Source organism: Protopterus annectens, chromosome 1.part2, assembly GCF_019279795.1.
Source record: "Protopterus annectens isolate FY-2018-M chromosome 1.part2, PAN1.0, whole genome shotgun sequence".
Taxonomy (NCBI): domain Eukaryota; kingdom Metazoa; phylum Chordata; order Ceratodontiformes; family Protopteridae; genus Protopterus; species Protopterus annectens.
The window spans coordinates 1,083,077,909-1,083,098,775 of record NC_056727.1 but is presented as its reverse complement, the minus strand read 5'-3'; the positions used below and the strand labels follow the sequence as shown (position 1 = coordinate 1,083,098,775).

Here is a 20,867-nt window from a genome sequence, read left to right as displayed (position 1 = left end):
TGCCCTGTTGGGGATTTTTTTTTCTTACTTTTTTTGTGCTCCTTGGGGTTAATGTCATCCTGGAATGGTAAATGTCATTGTGGGTGACAGATTCCCCATAAAGACCACCAATGGTAAATGTCATTGTGGGTGACAGATTCCCCATAAAGACCACCAATGGTAAATGTCATTGTGGGTGACAGATTCCCCATAAAGACCACCATGATGGGTGTCTTTTTTTTGTCTACGAGCTTCTCATGACCATATGTCTAGTTCTATTTGTCACGCGTTCATTCTGAAAACCATTCGCAGTAGACTTTCTTCCCATTCCTTGTATCTTGAGAACCAGTGTCTTAAGTTTCTCAGTAAAGATACAATGGAAGGAATCTCCCATCCTGAGGGTCAGCCATTAAGGAAGAGGGTGACAAAGGTATGACCAGAATCTTCCGCTGTCCATCCTCTGCCAGGTGTTTTTCCAGACATCTTTACAAATCCGGTGGTTCACCCAGCTGTGTTGTTGGACTTCTCTGCTGCGATCGTGTCAGATGCCAGTGAGGGTCCAGCTGGCAGAACGTCTGAACAGGCTTTGCAGGCATCTATCTTGGAAGTTCAGGGGAACCACGGCTGAGTTTTTTCCGAGAGGCGTAGGGGACTTTCTCAGATTTTGGTTGGGGAAGAAGTTCCTACTATGGTTTTACACTAGTGTCTTGGGTCTGAACATTCTCAGTTTTTTGGAGGGGACGGGGAAGAAGTTCCTACTATGGTTTTACACTAGTGTCTTGGGTCTGAGCATTCTCAGTTTTTTGGAGGGGACGTTCCCTTAAAAGAAACAAAATATTAAACATGTTTCTTCAGCTCCCAGGAATCCACAAAGTGAATGGCAAGCCTTCACTCATGGGCTATTTACTGCTTTATTGTCCTTAAAGTCTCCTCAAGGGGTTTCAGTTCCTGCTCCTCCTTGGTCTCCTACTCCCCTTAAAAAATCTAGAGTACAGGATTCTTCTGAGGATAATTTAGATTATGACAATGAATCCCGGACTTATTCTACTCAAATTCCTTCTCCTTTAGACCATGGGTCAAAGGAAGAGGAATCTATTAGTCCTAGAATGTTCCTTTTGAGGAAATTTCCTTTGGGGCCACACTCTAGGATGATGGATATTTTTTAAGTGGGACTGTGCTCTGGTCTTTGACATCCATAAGCGGTACTATGAGTTGCTGCAGTTGGAATCCCCTAAACCTGCGGCTATTCCTCCTGTTTTGGTTGCTTTGCTGGATGCTTTTTGCAATGCCTCTGGTGTACCTGATTCTCTACCCCCCCGTTTCCAAGAAGCTTGACAGGTTTTATAGAGTGCCTGAGGATTGTTCTTTCCGATATAATGTCACAGGATCATAGGATATCACTAGGCTAATGGCCCTAGGGACCTTAAAAGTCTAGCTAAGTTTTACCCTTATTTCCATGATCAACACCTTTTGCCCCTGTCCAAGAGGGACACAGGTGGAACCCCCGAGGTGAATTTATGGTTACCCATCCAATCGGCCAGATTGGGTTTGAAGAGGGCCAATGCTCTGCTTGACAAGAAGTGGGAGTCTGTTCCAAAGGTGTGGTATCCTCAGAGACAAATCTGTCCCTCTAGCAGGTTCTATTAATGTCACATACCAGGTTAAGGCCTTTAGAGCGAGTAAACTGTGTGCCATTTGACTTGCAGATATCAGCATTTCCAATAAAGCAGGGTCGAAGATTGTCTTATATGCAAGGCAGAGTTAAGGGAGACAATCCACATAGGACAGATGCTGAAGACCTTGAACTTTCCTTGTGAGGAACCTTTGTCGTCTCTCCAATTGCTACAAGTGCTTGGAAAGGTACATCCCAAAAGGGGCATTGTACTCGATTATTAGCCTGATGAGGGAAGAGTACAGGGAGGTTGTAACTTCTTTTTTTCTGCAGACAATGCCCTTACTTATGAGATGCACAAAACAGAATGCCCTTCTTACCACTGTGAAGACATAGTGATTAAAGGTAAGGCTCCTGTCAACCTGTGTGCCCAGGTCTCTCACCAAAGTGCATACTTAGGGTGTTGTTACTGATGTGGTAGTTAGCAGGAACATCACTTTTACCCAAAGGGATGAGAATACATTTTTTGCATCGAGCTTAAGGCCATGACTTTGGCACCAATTGTTTGTAGAATGTTGACGTCATTTGGAGATTCTATGGCCGCTCCCAGTTTGCAGACATCAGTAAAGTTTGTCAGCCACAAACCTTTAGCTTTAGCTTCTACTTTGCAGAAATAGATTCCAGACAGTAAAGATCCTAGGACTGATCTCCGTGGAACACCACTGGTTGCAGGTCTGCTGTCAGAGGCGGATTCCTCTATTTTGATTATATGGGTTCTATCAGTGAGCCAGTTAGCGACCCATTTAAAAATATACGGGTTGATAACTAGCTGAGTGAGTTTGTCAGTGATGCCTGAGTGGGGGATAGTGTCAGAAGCCTTGGCTAAGTCTAGGTAGGCTGTATCCATAATTTTTTTCCCCTCATCCAGGGCCTTGGTGACTGTCTCAAAGTAGTTCACCAGGTTTAACAGCCATGATCTCCCTTTGACAAATCCAAATTGAGTAGTGTCAAGTGTCTGGAGATTACCTATACCATTGTTGATAAGGTCCATGATGATTCTCTCCATGGACTTGCAGATAAGGCTAGTCAGGCTAACAGGTCTATAGTTCCTGAGGTCAGTGGAAGCACCTCCTTTGTGCAAGGGGATAACAGTGGCCTTTTTCCATTCAGCTGGTATGAAGTCGATGCTTAGACTGACTGAAAAGTCCCAATGGTGTTGCTAATTCTTGTTTGAGCCCATGTAGGATGCAGTCTGGGATGTTATGACCTTAGAGAGGGCATTTATGACCTGCTCTTTAGAGATACAAGGTAGAGGACAGGTGGTAGGGATGTCATGGGGTACATGTGGCAGGGACAGGGGAGTCAAGTTTTCACAGAAACTGTCGACTAACAGGTTAGCTATGTCCACAGGTTCAGTATATGTGGCATCATTAACTACCAGTTCAGCACAAATCTGGACCTTTCCTTTTAGGTTACAGATGTAACTAAAGAATGCCTTATCATTGTCCTTAGTTGAGGAAGCTAATTTGGATTCATAGTTTGCTTTGGAGGACTTCACAAAAAGTCTTATTTGCTTGTTTAAGCTAAGGAGGGTGTATTTCCAGTTTACAGCTCGCTCCCTCTTACTCTTAGACAGTAATTTCTTCCTCTTATTGTAAAGCCTGTTAATGGCAGTTGCCCACCACGCAGGTTTGCTCTTCCTTGAGGAGCTCTTTTTGGTCTTATCAGTAAGGCCGAGTCTATGCAGTTAAACAGGTGTCTGTATGAGGCACTGGTGTAGAACTTGGCATAGTTGTCATTTCCATCTGAGGACAAGATGCAGTGAAGCTATTTATACCATCCCATAAGAGGTTAATAATCTGCTTTGGAGAAGTTTTTTAGTTTAGCGACTGCCGAGGGTTTAGGTGTGATAGTTACTTCAAATGAGACTGATCTGTGGTTAGATCTCACCAGGAAATACCTCCCACAGTGGAGGTGCTACAGTGGTCCCCCCCCCATATTGGTAAGCACCATTTCAGGATATTGGCACCCCTTGTGGGGATGTTAACCAGCTGGTCCAGGACACAGGAGTTAAAGTCAAGGCAAGTGACTTTGAGCTGGAGTAATTTACCCAGTCAATGGGAGGGTAGTTAAGGTTGCTCAAAATCATGGTGTTTGGATGCATCTTGATAGACTTAAGTAGATCCAAATAGGCAGAGTGGATGTCCTGATTCATGTGTGGTGGGAGGGGGGTCCTGTAGCTGACAATGACTTGGTGCCCTACTAACAGTTAACTGCACCTGAAGTATCTCCAGGGAATCATGTTGTTTAACCGATTTGGAGATGTATTTATCTTTAATGAATATTGATACACTGCCTATTTAGTTTTCACACCTTCAGTTTGTGGTCTGAATATGTGGAAGGAGGTGTAGCCTGATATGGCTGGGGTGCCCTCCACAGCCTTGAACCAGATCTCCGTGACTGCATAAATGTCTATGTCTTCCAAGGTGAGGACTGCTTCCAGTGAGTGCTGCTTCATGTTAACACTCCTGGTGTCCAGCAGCATAACATTGAGATGGTTTTTAGATGGAGTTTTTACATCAGGAATATTATCCTTGAGACACTGACTGCCTAAAAAAGGCACTATAGGGGTGGCAAGCCTTGGCCAGCAGCCGAAATTCCAGGGGTAACAGATGAAGACCATCTCTGGCAAAGCATTGAGGTCTGTCGATCATGTCATCCCAGGCTGACAGATACTGTATCCCCTTAGAATGACACCAGAAACTAAGCCAATTATTGAAGTCAATCATGCTGCTGCTGACCCATCTACTGTGCCTGTGGCCTCTGATAAGCCATCTCAATTGCTTCCTTCACGCAAGTTACTGTCTTCTGACAAGGACAGCAGAACTATGGAAAGGTTAGGTAAGAAAGTTTACACTTACGCTACCCTAGGTTTTAGGCAGTGGCGGCTGGTGACTTCAAATCAAAGGGGGGCTGCAGGAGACAGCTGAATGGGTGGGGTCAATGGGAATGGGTGTGACCAACTAGAAAGGGGAGGAGCTATGCTCAAAACCACAAAAACTTTATTAAATACGCTGCCCTGGTTGCCAAACCATCATTATGGGAGTCTAATCAAGACAAAATTAAGTGTAGACGAAAAAAATATTTCAATCCATTGGCTGCATGACAGCTTACTTAATATCTAGATGGAAACAAAAAGGATGTGAGGCATGAAAAAATAAATTACTTTTTAAATACATTACTGGAATGCCAGTCAAAATCAAGTATAAGAAAAACAAGCAGCACTTAACTCAAATCACTTCTCCTTGCACTCCAGTTCTAATTATAATTTATATTCAGCTTTATTAAAGTACCAAGTAACATGCTGAAAATAGCAATCTCTGTGATACCCTCATTTGCAAAAATGTTTCTTATCCAAAAAAGACCTGCTGCCTGACAACTACCTACTTGTTTCATGGGGAAAACATGATCAAAGTAAAAAATGAAAAGCAACCAAGAAACAAGCTCAACATATATTGCTTAAAGGATTACTGCACAGGATATGGACCACGCATGATAGATTGGCATTCTGTTTAGTTTGCAGGTAAAGCCTGTAATGAGCTTAACATAATCTAATCCTGGCCTTTATTACAAATACTGTCATATGCATTTCAATACCCAAGGCTTATACATTATCTAGTTATGTAAGTATTCTCTGCATGGCAACAACAGAAAGGTTTTCAATGTTGGCAATACTGCTTATTAAAACTTACTTGCATCTTACAATATCAGACAAGCTTACCTGATGGTCATTAAAGCACTGCTACTTAAACACTGAGCAAAAGGCACTTTCTGAATAATAATAAGCATATATCAACAGTATAAAAATGACAGAAACCAGAACATTCTGCAAAATCAATGACAGATGAAAAGCCACTGTAGTACTTGTGTTTACCTTGGATGGGGGAATAGTCTGCACATTTACACTGCATAACTGCTCCTTGCCTTGCTTGGACACATCCAGAGTCACTACATGGGGGAGTGGGGTGCAACAAGTTTGTCACAATTTGAAATGTCTCCGGCTGACTGTGATGGCCCTGACACATTTGTCATACCTCTCAACCTCAGAGCAAGAAATCTGGACAAAGCCATACATAGAAGTGGGACAAAGGCCCAAAAATAAGGCCAATTTTTAAATATTGCTCTTATAAACTTAGAAAGATAATAGAATAGTAGGTCTTGTATTCGTATGAATTTTCTGAAAGGTACGAAATCTGACTCAAATGTCTTTCATTATTTTCTGACTTCAGTCTTTAATGATTTGCCACTAATTTGCCCAAAAAAACACAATTTTATGAAAGTTGGACCAAAAATGTGATGCAAAAATATAAAATAGACACACAATACAGTTGGGAACCTGTCAAAGAAGGGACACTTAATATTAGCACTGCTAACTTGAGCAACTGACAAAATAAAAGAATCTACATGCATTTCTGAAATAAAAGTAATCTATAACTGATTATTACAGTTGTTTATTAATTGTAAACCCTCCATGTTTTCTTCCAAAATTGCCATTTTGCAGAGGGATTTGAGCCAAAATCGGGGACAGTTGAGAGGTTTGGATATGCCTAATTCTATAAAGCAATTTTATTTGCACGTACCTCTCAATCTGTTAATGGAGGAAATCTGGACAAGGCCAAATATATTGGGGGAACATAAAACACTACTAAAAATTGCTCTTGTATAAACTTAAGACAGTTGACAGAATAACAGGTCTTGCTTTAGCATGCATTTTTCTGAAGGTTATGACGTAAAACTCAATGTCCGTCATTTAGTGACTTCATTCCTAAAGGATTTGCCAGAAAACCACACATTTTATGAGGAACAAACCAAAAATAAGAAGCAAATATCTATTCATTCTGCAAAAAATATGGACAGCTGAGAGGTATAGCTCAACCAGGGCTGTCTGAGTTTGCTGCCCTTCCCCTCTCAAAATCATGGTCGATTGGAGCCCCCCCCCACCCTGCAACCATTCCAGTGTCCCATTTCTTGGTTATTTTGCCCCATTTAAAATAAACACTGTAATGTGTTTTACTTCTGCGATGATTTGGATTTCATTTGAAAGTTTTATTTTGCATTTTTACAGCACAAACCCCAAATAGATACCTGCTAAACAAAGCAATGTAGTCTCACAATGAAAACAGACTTAGCATTAAAACTTCTCTGCACTTGAAACTCACATGCATTGAAACAGCATTGAAACCCACACTCAAAGAAAATACATTTTGCCAGTGGCAGATAAAGATTAACTTTGGGCTGTTTTCAAATCATAGGCCCCTTGAACACGAAACATACACATACTCTTTGATACACCTTCCCGATTGTATTAGATTGTATTCCTTGTACAATACAATACAGTTGTTAGAGGGCATTTTAAATTTATTGTTTTGAACATTAGTAAACAATGAAACAAAATGCATGCACCAGTGACAAAACTACCCAATTCAGAACATTTCCATCATAAACGTCTACTCAACCTTCTACACTCCACCAGTATCAGTAAATATGCACAATCTCTGAAGTGTAAAAGTAATCTAATTCCACATTAAAGAAATCTGTAACAATGAAGAGGTTACTGCTAGCAAACAACTTTATATGTCATTGTTTATTCATCTACAAATAAAGTCCCTGCTGCCCTTGAGGAATAAATTGCCTAAGTTGCATGCATTAAAAAAAAAATGATAAGCTAGTAATATCGCAATAGGGACTGTATGGCAAACTGATAACAGGTTCATGGTAACTACTCTGGGTATCTTTGCCAAAAGGAACTGCAGCATCCACCCAATTTACAACACAGTACAGTATCAGCAATGCATCTATCTACTGTGGGAGTACAACCCACAACCTTCTGCATCAAAAGCAAGTGCACTACCTGTTGTGCTATTAACAATGCAAGCAGACTCCGAATAAGCAGCACTAAAGTTTTGTTCCCCTGCAGCTCTCAGCTTCTTGTAAAATCTACTCGACACACAGTTGTAGCCATACCTCCCAACTGTCCTTCCTGAATTACTCGGTTTTTACCGAGTTTTGGGGTCCAAATAATGGGGTGCCACGATTCCCGAGTGGCACCCCTTCATTTCTGATTTTTTTCCTTTATTTTTTTGTTTTTTTATTTTTCGCACTTTAGCTGACGTCATCGCGTGCTCGTCAGGGCTACCAGCCTGTCGAAAATGAGCTTGTGGCGCACGCATTTCCGGGTTTCCGGCTGGTTAAAAATGCTTTGCGAGCGGGAACAAACCAGCTGGAAAGGCAAGGAAGGAGAAGGCGACGTGAATGGAAGGGATTTATTTTATTTACAAGGCTCGGGAAAGAACCAGCCGGAAAGGCAAGGAAGGATTTATTTGATTTAGAAGGTGACACGAATGGCTCGGCTCAGAAGGCAAATGGATTTTATTTAGAAGGCTCAGCTCACGGAAAGGAAGGAAGGATTTATTAGCATGGAAAGGTAAGCTGAAAAGTGTGTGTGTGTGTGTGTGTGTGTGTGTGAGTGAGTGTGTGTGTGTGTATTAAAAAGTTACTGTCTTTTTAATACTTCTAGGCTAGCTTAGATCCTTGGTGGCTAGCAAAACAAAAGTGACTTTAAGAACAGACTTAATATTTAGTTTGGGTATTGCTTAACCATTTAAAGCTGGATCTTTCTCATGAGCTTTTTAGGTGTCACTAATGCAGGGTGCACATCCAAGAAACCATTAAGGTTTGTGAGCCAATGTGCTGTGCAAAAAATAACCTTGGATTTCTGTGCCTTATGGAAAAAAGATCAGATACCCTTTCTATCTTTCTTTACAATGGTGCAAACACAGGTTTGTTGGTTCCATCAGTCTACATTTGAAAATTTAAGGTATATTTACTAAAACAACTAGTTATTTAGAAATATTTTTCTTATTTTAATAGTCACTACCTACATGATGCCATTGCCATATATAGAATTAATGATCATTAAGCCAGCTAAAATGGAAGCAAGGTGACAGTGTCATGATGTCATTGGAGAGAAAAAGTGTCTGACTTACAGTGTATGCAGTACAATATGCAGGTTCATGTATTTAAAGTTTAATGTACACTTTATAAACATTTGGTCTACAGTTTCTTCAGTCAGTGGCTCAAATGAGAATCTTTATTAATAAAGCACTTTGTTTTCAAATCTTTTTCTCCATAAGCAGACATCTGCTCTGTTGATAGAGTAAATAACTTGAAGCCAGACACTTCAATAATGCAGCATCTGTACTAGAAGTTCTCTCTAAAATCAAACTCAGTAGGTAGTAAAACAGGTGTATTTGGGGAAAAAAAATCTTCAGAGAGTAGCCTGGATGCTGTGAGGTTATATGACATGAAAATACATGCAGAAGTGTAATCTGAGGAAACTGCTTAAATTCCGTATGTAAAGCACTGTGATTATTTGCTTCTAATTGGTTTTAACTTTCTGTTTTTATACATATCTTGGGAGTTTTCTTCTGAAATAACTGTCCCTATAAGAACATTTCTCCCATATAACACACTTCATTTAAAATGTCTTTGCACAGTGCAACATTACCTGTATTACTGGATCTATAGTTTAGTAAATGCAGTTGTATTACTTTTAACTCAAGTCATGAAAGAAAAGGGTCCTTGGACCAGTTTACTTATCCAGTTAACACATTTAAAATAATGTAAAATAAAAGCGGTGAACATTATATATAAGACCTGCATCAGGCTGGATACCGTTGAACATCTGATTCTGGTTAAAAAAAAAAAAAAAAGTTGATTTGTTTTAACAACTAGTCTTTGCATTAGTAAAGCAGTATGCACACATTACTGTTTATCGTAAATGGGTGAAATAGCCAGGTAATGGGACATTTGAAAGGCTGCAGGGGACTCTGGTGCCATATTCTGGTTGTCTGTTCTTCAGTTTGCATTTGAAAGTTGGTATCCCACAATCCCATTGGAGTGGGCGAGTTTACATAATTATGTATGCAAATTTTATGTTAATCAGCATACAGATTTGTACCTATTTTTTATGGGCCTTGTCCAGATTTTTGATGTTTCCAGGTTGAGAGGTATGGTTGCATCTTTGAACTTTGCAGCACAAGAAATTTTGAAAAAGCTGACATTAATTGGGGGGGGGGGGGCAAAAGTCCAAAAACCAGGGACACATTTTAAACATTGCTTGTACAATGTTGGAAAGTTGCTAGAATAAAATGCTGTGTTACCACCATACATTTCACTGCCAGGTCTTTAACCCAGGGGACCCTGTGTAAAACAGTCAGAGAAAAATACCACTATGCCAAATCATCTGTTTTGTGAAAGAGAAGAAGACAAACTTAAATGGCTACAATTTAGTGAATTCAGTTCTCACCATAGCCGTCAACCTCTTGGCACAAAACACCTGAACACAGCCAATAATGGGGGAATACAGCCCCCAAACATTCAATGAATTCAGTTCTCACCACAGATAGCTCTCAACCTTAGCACAAAATACCTGGACAAAGCCAATAATGGGGGAATACAGTCCCAAAAATAGGGACAAATTTCAAATATCCATGTTATAAATTTAGACATCTGCTAGAATAAACAGTTTTGTGTTACCATGCACTTTCTGAAGAATATGAAGTTTGAAATTCAAATGCCTGTTATTTTTAAACATTTAACCAGGAAACTAGTCTGACTTGGAACAAAAGACAATTTTCAGCAGAGCAGGGAGAAACTCCAGACACATCTTTGTAAGATGGGAGGACATGCAGACTTCACACAGAAGGCACCCCATTCAAGAATCAAACCAGAAAACCTGTAACTGTCAGGCAGCAATGCTACCAGTGCACCACTGCACTACAGACTTTGCAAGCCAAGGAAAAATGTAGATACAGAAACCACAGATTTTATGAGGAACAGAACAAAAATCTGCAATTTTTTTTTTAGAAATGGTGGTGGATAGGGAATTCAGGTCCTTGCCACCTGCATCCAAGGTACAGGGTTCAAGCCTGAATATCTCCACCCACCATCATTCGTTCTCTCTAGCCACCAGTAAATAGCAACTGGGGCATTACACACACACACACACACACACACACACACACACACACACCAGTCTTCACCTACCTGTTTCATGCACAGAACATATCTGCAGCCACCGACCGACCAACAGAACATGCCCGAAGCCACATAATCCAGCAGAGACCAACAGAATCCATCTGCACGATGCCCATCCAGCCAGCAAAGCCACATAATCCATCCAGCCAGCAGCAACCAACAGAATCCATCTGCACGACGCCCATCCATCCAGCCAGCGAAGCCACATAATCCATCCAGCCAACAGAATCCATCTGCATGATGCCTGCACAGTGAAATCCCCGAGAGAGCCGAGAGAGAGCTCTCAGCTCACTCCTCAATGGCCCTGAGCTCTCGGCTCACTCCTCATTGGTCCTGTCTGCAAGGGAAGCAGTCCGGAGCTTCTCTGCACAGATTCCTGGGTATCCTACAGCACAGGTTGCTGGGTACCTCTTTCTCTGCATCCGGACTGCTGATAAAGGCAGTCTGAGTGTCCGCAGGATTTTTTGTTCTTTGTTTTTCTAGGTGGGAGGGCTGCAGACCGGCAGTCCGATAGCACAAGCTGCCCCTGGTTTTAGGGCAATTAATTATCAGACTCATAAGTCTATGTATATGCTGATTCTTCTTTATCAGGCCTGTCAACTTATTTCTGATCTTCCAGACTCCAAGGGCAAAACTTCTGTTCTTTCCTTGCTAAGGACTTCCTTTCAAGTGATTCATTCTATTCAATGTAGTTATGACTCAGCAGATGCCTCTTCTAGGGCTGCTGTTTTTGGCTCAGTGATGAGGAGGCATTCTTGGCTTAGGCTTCAACATCTACCTGATGATATTAAAGTTAATTTTGTTTAGGGAAGCTGCTGCTGGTTTAAGTCTCTTCAGGATAAGGGTAAGGCCTTACAGGAGCATAAACATGTGTTTGTTTCTCCTGTGCCTAAATTTCAGAGAAACTACCCCACTAAGCCTGCCTTTGTTCACAGGCAATCCCGCCCTACTACTAAAGGTAGGAAAATGGCAAATGGGCTCCTGTTAAGGCTAATCAGTTTTCATGGACTCTGAAGTTCCTTTCTGGACAAACAAGGTGCTGTCCTGACTCTCTGTCCCTTCCCAGCCACATTCCTTTTTCTCTTCCTGTTTGACTTCAGATCACACAAGATTCGTGGGTTCTGTTGATTATTCATCAGGGGTACTTCATGGTGTGGAAATTCAGTCCTCCTTTTATGGGCACTCCTTAGCCTCCTTGGAACAACTTCCTTTTTCCCCCAGCGGGTAATCAAAATCTCTTGACTCAGGGTACTACTCAAGAGGTGCCTGTGTCCCAAAGGGAAGGGTTCTACTCCAGACTATTTCTAGTGTCAAGAAAAGAGGGCACTTTGAGACCTATTCCAGACCTCTCACATCTAAACACTTTTCTAAAAGTGCCTTCTTTTCGGATGTTGTCCCTTCAGACTCTGCTTCCTCTCTTGCTCCTTCAGGCCTATATGGTGTTTCTGGATCTCAAGGATGCTTATCTCCATAGTCTGATCCATTCTCTTTTCAGGAAGTTTTTATGCATCTCTGTTGCTTCCTGGTATATTCAGTTCTCTGCTTTGCCCTTTGGCCTTCCTACTGCCCCACTGTGTTCAACAAATGCCTTTCTCCTGTGACTGCTTTTTGCAGGCTTTGAGAGATTCAAACATTTCCTGTCTTTGAAGACCTGTTGATTCAGATATCCTCTCCAGAACCCTTTTGCAAAATCTTCATTTTGCAGTTTCCCTTCTTCAGAGCCTGGGGTTCCCTATAAATTTCAAAAAGTTTTCTCCAACTCCTCAGGATCATGTTTTTCTAGGTTGCATGATTCAGATGGTGCCAATGCTTGCATTCTTGCCCCCCTCCAAAGGCCTCAACTCTCATTTCTTTCTTTCAAACTCTTCTTCCTCCTCTGGCTTCCATTACCACCACAGAGTTTGAGAGCTCTGGGTTTCATGGCATCCACCATTCCGATGCTCCCTTTGGACAAACTTCACATAAGAAAGTTTCAGTGCTTTGTGAAGTCAGTGTGGCTCCAATATGCACATCCTCTACACTTTGTAGTTCCTCTTCTTCCTCGTCTCAAACAGGAACTTCACTGGTGGATTCAGCAGCTGTCTCTGAATCCAGGGATCTTTTTTTTACCCCCCCCCCCTCCTTCTCATGGATTGTTCACAGACACTTCAGACATGGGATGGGGGGGGGGGGCATTTGGCTCCCTAAAAGTACAGGGGGTGTGGTCACCTCATCAGCAGAAGGACCACATCAATGTCAAAAAAATGAAAGCCCCGAAGAGCCAGCAAAAGAGCTCTCATCCTCTTTTCTCTCCAGGGCCTCTCAAGGTATTCACAGACAATACCACAGTGATGTGGTATATCAACAAACAGTGAGGAACAAGATCTTATCTTCTTTGCTGGTTGGCACTTCTGGTTTGTTGCTGTCAAGTATCAAGGGACTCTTCAGGTAGTTTACATCCCTTTCAGTCAGAACACTGCGACATACACTCTGAGCAGGTCCATAACTCAGGCCCACAAAAGGATGCTTGACAGGGATGTGTTTCTGGAATTATCCACCAGTGGGGTACTTCTCGTGTGGATCTTTTTGTCTCCACTCTGAATAGACAACTTCCTCTGTTTTGTGCCAGTCCCAGGTCCTCCATTGTGGAAGGTAGATGCCCTCTCATTTTCTTGGAAGGGGAGGTTTCTTTGTGCACTCCCTTTCCGTTCATTCTAAAAGCCCTGTTCAAGATTCAACAGGATGCTCCCAAAATCTTCTTGGCGAGTCCCTTTTGGCTGCAACAGCACTGGTTCCCTCTACTTCTGCATCGAGCCAGGGGAAATCATCACAAGTTACCTCACAGGGTGGATCTAATCACACAAGACACAAGTTCTCTCACCAAGCCTAACCTTTCCATGGTTCAACTGACACTGTGGGCGACAGGATTTTGATTCCTCAAAGATACCTTTTTTTCCTGAGGACGTGCTGAAATTCCATTCATGAGGTGGACCCTGTTTTTCACAGAATCTCACCAAAAAGACACCAATATACAGACTGTATTTTATACAGCATACATCAAGGACAGAAATAGGTTAAAAATACAGATGAATGCACAAGACCAAGGATAAAAAAAATGCCCAATCCTGGTTGGCACACAGGTGACAGGAATGGAAAAAATGACAGTGTGGAATCCTTAAGACACAGAAACATTCCTACAATGGTGCTAGGCCAGGCCCAGGGGGAGGATGGCCCCACAGTTGTAAAAGGAAGTAATTGTCCACAAAAACTGATAGGCTAAGAGAGGCATAAAGACAACAGAGTGCACTACTGAGGATAAGAAAGAAATTATGTACTGTTACTATTATGCAAGAACCTCAGAATTTCCAGACAGAACATATACAAAAGATTAACAGTGAAATGAGAGGAAAAGAAAAATATCTGCACAACAACTGTTAGGAGCTTCAAATAAAAATGTGTTCATTAATGTAACAGAATTATGAAAAACATTATCCAAGTCAAGAAACCTTGGGACATTTTGAAAAAGAAGTAACTGGGAAGTGTGAAAATATAAAGAATAAAATCCAGAGGTTTTTGAAAGATATATGGGCATGGGAAAGAAAGAGATCTAATATGGTGCAATATTTATGCAAAGAAGAAAGACAAATTAATCAAGACAAAAAAAAAAGCAGCCCCAAAGATACTTGAGAAATACATGCAAAGGCATCTAGAGCTTGGAAATTTCACAATAAAAAATAAGATCACAAAGAGTGAATGTAAAAGAGAAAACTTGTAAAGTAGAAGTTAAAAATAATAGAAGTTGAAGTTATGGAATACCTGCGAACAGAAGGATTTAGTGTAGTAAGTCTAACAAAGGTTATATTACAGTATGATGGAAAAACGAGTCCCTCAGGTAAGGAACAGGAGACATCCAAAGAAATATGGACATGAGAAAGAGATTTAATATGGTGCAATATTTATGCAAAGGGGAAAGGAAAACTAATTAATACAAACAGTGCAGCACCAAAGATATTTGAAGAGAAATACAGGCAAATGCATCCAGAGATGGAAAGTTTTACAATACAAAAAATGTAAGAAAACAAAGAACAGTAGAAAAAGAGGATTACTAATGGAGAAGTTAAAAAAAATAGAAATTGAGGTTATGGGATTACCTGCAAACTGAAGGATTCAGAGCAGAAAATCTAACTTTAATGACTTCACAGCAGGATACAGAAATAACTCCCCAAATTAAGGAGAAACCAGTGGAGTAGGAAACATCTGATTGGTTGCCATATGAGGACACTTTGGAGCCTTCCACAGGAAATCAGTACAAAGGTTCAGTTGCAGTTACACAGCAAGGGAAGGAACAGAAAACTGTGGCAACCCTCAGGATGAAACTGAAAAGATGTGGCACAGGAAGATGCTACAGAACTTTGTACAGAATGCCTGCAGACCATGGAGAATGAAGAATGTGTCCTCAGTTTAGAAGAAAATGATTTTAAGAGAAGACTTACTTGATTTTAATACAGATGGACAGACATATTAAGATCAATGAAAGAAATAGACTACAGAGAGTCAATAAAACCCCAAAACTTTACAAGCCTGATAAAACAAATGAACACAATAATTAGGACTGCTCAGTCATGCAATATAACTAAGTAAACAGGATATATTACTGTGCAGCTACATTAATAACAGTCTTACCACAAAAACACAGGGCAGTAATGGAAAGAAAGGGGAGAAATCAAATGCCATCATGGAAGTATTGAATACAAGAAACTATAAAGCAATTAAGACAAAATGTGTCACTGTTAGAACAGTATACAAGAGGGAATAGATCCACAAAAATACTCAGAAAGATAGACATGATAAAAGCAATGCGCTGTATCAGAACAGATCAGGATCTATTGTGCATTATCACAAATAATAAAGCAAAAATATCAGCACAGGCAGAAAAACTTGAAAGTATGCAAATAAATATAAAGGAAAAGTGCAAAATAAGCAATTTACTGATGACCCAAACAATTTTATAGAAAATTGGGAAATAAGGCAAATGGAATTGAACCACCAACAAAAAAGAAGAAAACAGATACATTTTGAAGATCCTGTGGAACATAAAAATGTTAAACTGACATAAAAAGTAAAAATATACAGGATATAAAATGGGAAGAAGTAATTGCCACAGAGACTAAAATAAAGTTAAGAAAAGCCCCTAACTGGAAAATCCCAAGCCCAGATGCAGTACTAATTTCTGGCTAAAAGTAGTAACATCTTAACATGAAGACTTCGCCATGAGTAAGAATTATTTGTATGCGAAACCCAAATGGACACCAACCTAGTAAACAGGAGAAACAATGCTCCTACTTAACAGCGAATTAACAAGCTATCCTAAACACTATACACCAACAAGTTGCTTTCCGACAACGTAAACTATAAAATTGAATTGATGCCAAAGTTTATAGTCACTTAGAAGAAAACTCAGTCATGGCAATAGAAGAAAAGAAAGTCATATGGAACAAAGGATCACTTGTTGTTAAATAAAGTCATATTGGAAAACTACAGAACGGGGAAGAAACTAGGTATGGCATGTATAGACTATAAAAAGCATTCAAGAGTATTCCATATCCATGGTCAAAAGGGTGCTTAAAATGTATAAGATACATGCTATACTGATCAGTTACATTACTGAGGCCAAAAAACAGGCATGATAAAGGACAAATTATTATTCCAGGAATAAAAATTCAAAGGGGAATATTCTAGGGTGACTGTTCGTCACTACTGTTCTTTTGTCTTGCCCTTAACCAATTAAGCTGTCTACTTAATCGATTAGGTCATGGCTACAATTTGGCTCCCACAAAACAAGGAAGTGTAAAGACTTCTCAACTCTTTTTGTAGATGATTTAAAACTGTATAGTTAATCAGATGAGGAACTGAAAGCACAACTGCAAATGGTCAAAACTTTCAGATGATATAAATGTCATTTGGGCTTAATAAATGTGCAAAAGCTACTTTTAAAGCTGGAAAGCTGCAGCACCAAGAAAACATGAGTTTGGGACAGGAATTTGATATAAAAGAACTTTAGCAAGAGGGAGTACATACATTTTATATTTCGGAATTGATGAAGGATCAACAATAAAACATGAACAAATGTGAATACAACTTTTAAAGAATATTTTAGAAGAGTAAAATTAATAGTGAAAACAGCATTAACATCTAGGAACAACGTCCAAGCTAAAAACCAATTTGCTCTTCCTGTCCTAATCTACACTTCTGGAATGACTGGCTGGCCCCTTGGATAGGAAAACAAGAAGGATGCTTCATGCTCATCAAATGATTTATAAAAATCAGTGTATATCAAGACTATATATTCCCTGTTCTGAAGGAGGTATGGACCTCCTCAAAATTGGTTTCCATGTATAGATCTGCAATCATGGGACTTCATACATATCTGCTGACCTCACAAGACCCAAACATAGTGAACGTTTTGAAACATGAGGAGAATAAGTATAAGGTGACTTCCCTGATTAGTTTAGTAGAAGCATATCGACGTCAAGCAGGAATGAAAATCAAATCTAATCAAGCAGAAACTGAATGTGCCAAAAAACAAAGGAAATAATATAATGTGAAGGATCAGATGAGAAGGCAACAAATGTGGAAAATGCATAAATACAGTCGCAAGTATAGAAAACTCTTGGAACAACCTCAAGCTGATCAGGATCAAAAGCAGGAATTGTTAAGGAAAGGTGAATTTAAACCAAAAAGATAGAAGGTTAACATTGGTGGCCCAAGACAGTGGACTACTTACATATTGGTTTACAAAGTCCACTGAACATATGGAAGAAACAGACAATTTGGGGATTATGCAAAGATTATAATATTGAAGCAACTGAAAAACACTGGAAACTTTAGCCATAAATGTGGCAGGACTGTTGCATTGGGGATTATGCAAAGATTATAATATTGAAGCAACTGAAAAACACTGGAAACTTTAGCCACAAACCATTACAGAAAATGTTTCTATCACATGGGGATCACCTGTTACCAACAGTTAAAAAAATAGATGCAAGAAAACCAGATCTATTAGTCAAGGAAAAGAAGAGAAAAGTAGCATTGATCACTGTAAATTGCTACTCCCAGTGACTACCATGTCTTAAATACAGAGAAACAAAACCATAAAATACTGGGATTTGCAAGCAGAAACAAGGGCAATGTGGAAGAAGGATACTCAGACAATTCCAATAATAGTAGGAGCAATTGGTCTTATAAAATATTTACAGTCGTACTTGGACATGTTACTAATACATGTAACCCCATACAAAATTGCAGGAGGAGTCATTACTGGGCACATTGCGGGTGATGCGAAAAGCACTTCTGGCTAACATCAAAGAATGAAACAATACTAAGTTCATAAACTTTAATTAAACTTTGACTTCGGAATGGGGCCCATTCCCATCATGGTATTACAAACCTAAAAAACTTGGAGAAATTAAAAAAAAGAGATAAGCCTAATTTCAAAGCCATGGAATACATTAAATCTGATTTCATAAACCCTATTTAAAAAATAAAAAAAGTTTGCTACTCTAGACTAGCAACAATACGTTTTTGTTAAAGGGAGATCATGACTATCCAAGCAAATTTCTTCAAGAAATTAACTTAAGCTGTAGATAGTGGCCTTGAAGTTCATAAAGCATACCTGGAGCTCTCTAAAACCTTTGACACTACTCGCCAAGCTAGAACTGTAAAAGCCTAAATGCAGACCTTTATGTTTTAAGATACACAGCAACCAGTCTGAACACACACAGTTAAATAGTGCATTTTTCAGTCTTCAGGGCTCACACTGGGTATCCTTTGTGTTACACATCGACTTCTTAGATACACAAACCACTAACCCACACATATGGCTAGAGCAACATTTGCCAATGACAGCAAACTGGGTGTTATCATTTGCTCACCATCTGACACTGGGTTACTACACAGCAAGCTGTAAACTGTACAAGTCAATGGTGTATTACAAACAGGTTTAAATTAAATGCAAACTGTGTTACTGCACAATAAGGCTTAAGCCGTACAAGTCAACAGTGTATTAAAATGGTAACTGGTGCAGCACTATCACTTTTGGAGAACAAACCCCGACAACAGTTACAGTAGACACCCCACTCCAGATTGATACTCTGCACATACAAAGACAAACCTCCATCCTTTGACCACCACACAGCAACAGTACTCATGAAATCATTCCATCTAGTGCAGTTCATAACTAAAAGTATCTCAACCAGGTCAAAAGACGTTATCATGTCTCTATATTCTTCCCCTGTTCAGACCAATTACAGAATATAATGCCCCTTTTAATATGCATCTATCTAAACACACCAGGCATCTAGAAAGACCCAGGAGGTTCCTAAATCATATAATTGAAGACATTCAGCTACCAAGACAAACTTGAAGCTCTGTGTGTGTTGTTAAGGACCCAACCTCTACTCGATTTCTTACACGACTAAAAATACATGACAAACAAACACTGGAACTAAAAACTGAATCTCCATCAATAAATAAGACATGCTAGATTATCCAGCCTATGGAATAATCTTCTGCACATAAAACACTTATGGCAAATCTTGACGACTGTATAGGCACTAAGAGGCAGGATGTGCCCTATGAGTATGAAGGTGGGTACTGGCAAGGCGATTCCAGTCCTGGATGACTCTTATGTAAACATGAACCAACAAATGAAAATGGAACAAAAAAATAACAGAAAACAGCTACCAAACAAAATGATGCATACTCCGAGAATATTGCTGACACCACCTGGTGGGAAGAACCATCATAGTTTTATGCAACTGGTGACAAGTAAGTAGGCAGCGAAATGAAAAGGAGCGTGTCCCAGTCCCAGAAGCATTGTTCGGGAGCTGTAGTGTACGGGATTGCAGCGCGCTGGGGTGAAGCAGCACTATTAATGATCTGTTAAGTATGACTCTAAACCAGGCTCTCACTCACAACAAAACATACCGTATGTGCCTCACTTCTGGATTCCGTGACCACAATAACGCAACAAGGTTCCTTCCTTTTAGTGGCATACAAGTGAAGCCATATGTATACAAACAGCAATAACAGAAGATGACAGCATTTCTGTCATCACGTTTTCTTCATAATGTCCAGCGGCAGTTACAGTGATGCTGGTCTCAGTGTTAACAAATGTGTAACAATTATACTACCACAGTTCCAAAGTTAGGGTCTAAATAAAATACATATCCTTGAAGGCTCAGAGATATAACATCAAACTAATAATACTTTGAATAAGTCTTGCATATACCTTCATGCCAACATACCTGGGTACCTTCCGGGCTCATGCGTCCTCCAGGAGTACCTGGCATTTTTACTGCTGGTGAACTATTGGCCATAACAGTCTGTGGAGGAGTACTAGCAGGCTCTGTTTTGATTGAAGGAGAATAGCTAGAAAGATTGATCAAAGCGGGCTGTCCAAACTGAGTCATAGCTACTGTGTTTTAGCCTGCAGGTCACTGAACTTCTGCAAGTCTTGCTTCTCTTAAATGAAAAGATTTGTTTTCTTTATTTATTTTGTTTTCCCCTCTCAAAAGTAGTAAACTTTCTATTTTAAATTCTTAAATCTTCACGTAAAAATAAAGCTACTACGCCTTATTAGTGGGTCATGATGTGATGGTCCTCCTGCCGTTCTGGGGCGTAGAAACGACGTCGTAATGGAGACTGTTCAGGCTGCTAGATGAAACAGCAAGCAGGCTTTCGTATTGGCTTAGGCTGCATCAGGTGACTTGTGCCACGGGCGGCCTGAATCAAATATGAGACTTGGGGAGAAACAGGACGCTTGACGGAGCCGCTGCCAGGTGGAGTCATTTTTATGTCGTTTCATTTTCTTTATTTAAGTTTTACTTTTTAATTAGATATATATTTTTTAATAAATAGTACTTTGCGGGCTATTGTCGGGTCTACTATCCCATGGTGGGTAGTGGCAAGCACCGCCTTTAGCCTCTGTTGATTACGCTTGCTGCACGCCCCCTTCGGTAATCGAGTATGTTTTTTCGTTATAGTATTCGCTTGTAAGGAAACTTTAAACACATCTTTCTTTGATTTTTTTGCCTACTTCCTTATAATGCGTTTTTTTTTTTATTCTGGTAAATCTTCGTGGATTACAAGCAGTCAGTAATGTAATGGGTTACATTTTGCACCCATTTTTTTGTTCAGA

At 40.1% G+C, this 20,867-nt stretch overlaps 1 protein-coding gene and 1 long non-coding RNA gene across 2 annotated transcripts in view; one reads left to right on the top strand and one right to left on the bottom strand.

Annotated features, from left to right (window-relative positions):
• TAF12 (TATA-box binding protein associated factor 12) overlaps nucleotides 1–20,344 on the bottom strand; it is a 254,938-nt gene extending 234,594 nt beyond the window's left edge. The window contains exon 1 of the mRNA XM_044059990.1: nucleotides 19,975–20,344. Coding sequence (XP_043915925.1) covers nucleotides 19,975–20,139 — 165 coding nt within the window. The 5' untranslated portion in view covers nucleotides 20,140–20,344. The remainder of the gene's footprint in view (nucleotides 1–19,974) is intronic.
• An 87-nt stretch (nucleotides 20,345–20,431) lies between these two features.
• LOC122792241 overlaps nucleotides 20,432–20,867 on the top strand; it is a 42,151-nt gene continuing 41,715 nt past the window's right edge. Inside the window, exon 1 of the long non-coding RNA XR_006363296.1 lies at nucleotides 20,432–20,508. This is a non-coding gene — a long non-coding RNA (uncharacterized LOC122792241). The remainder of the gene's footprint in view (nucleotides 20,509–20,867) is intronic.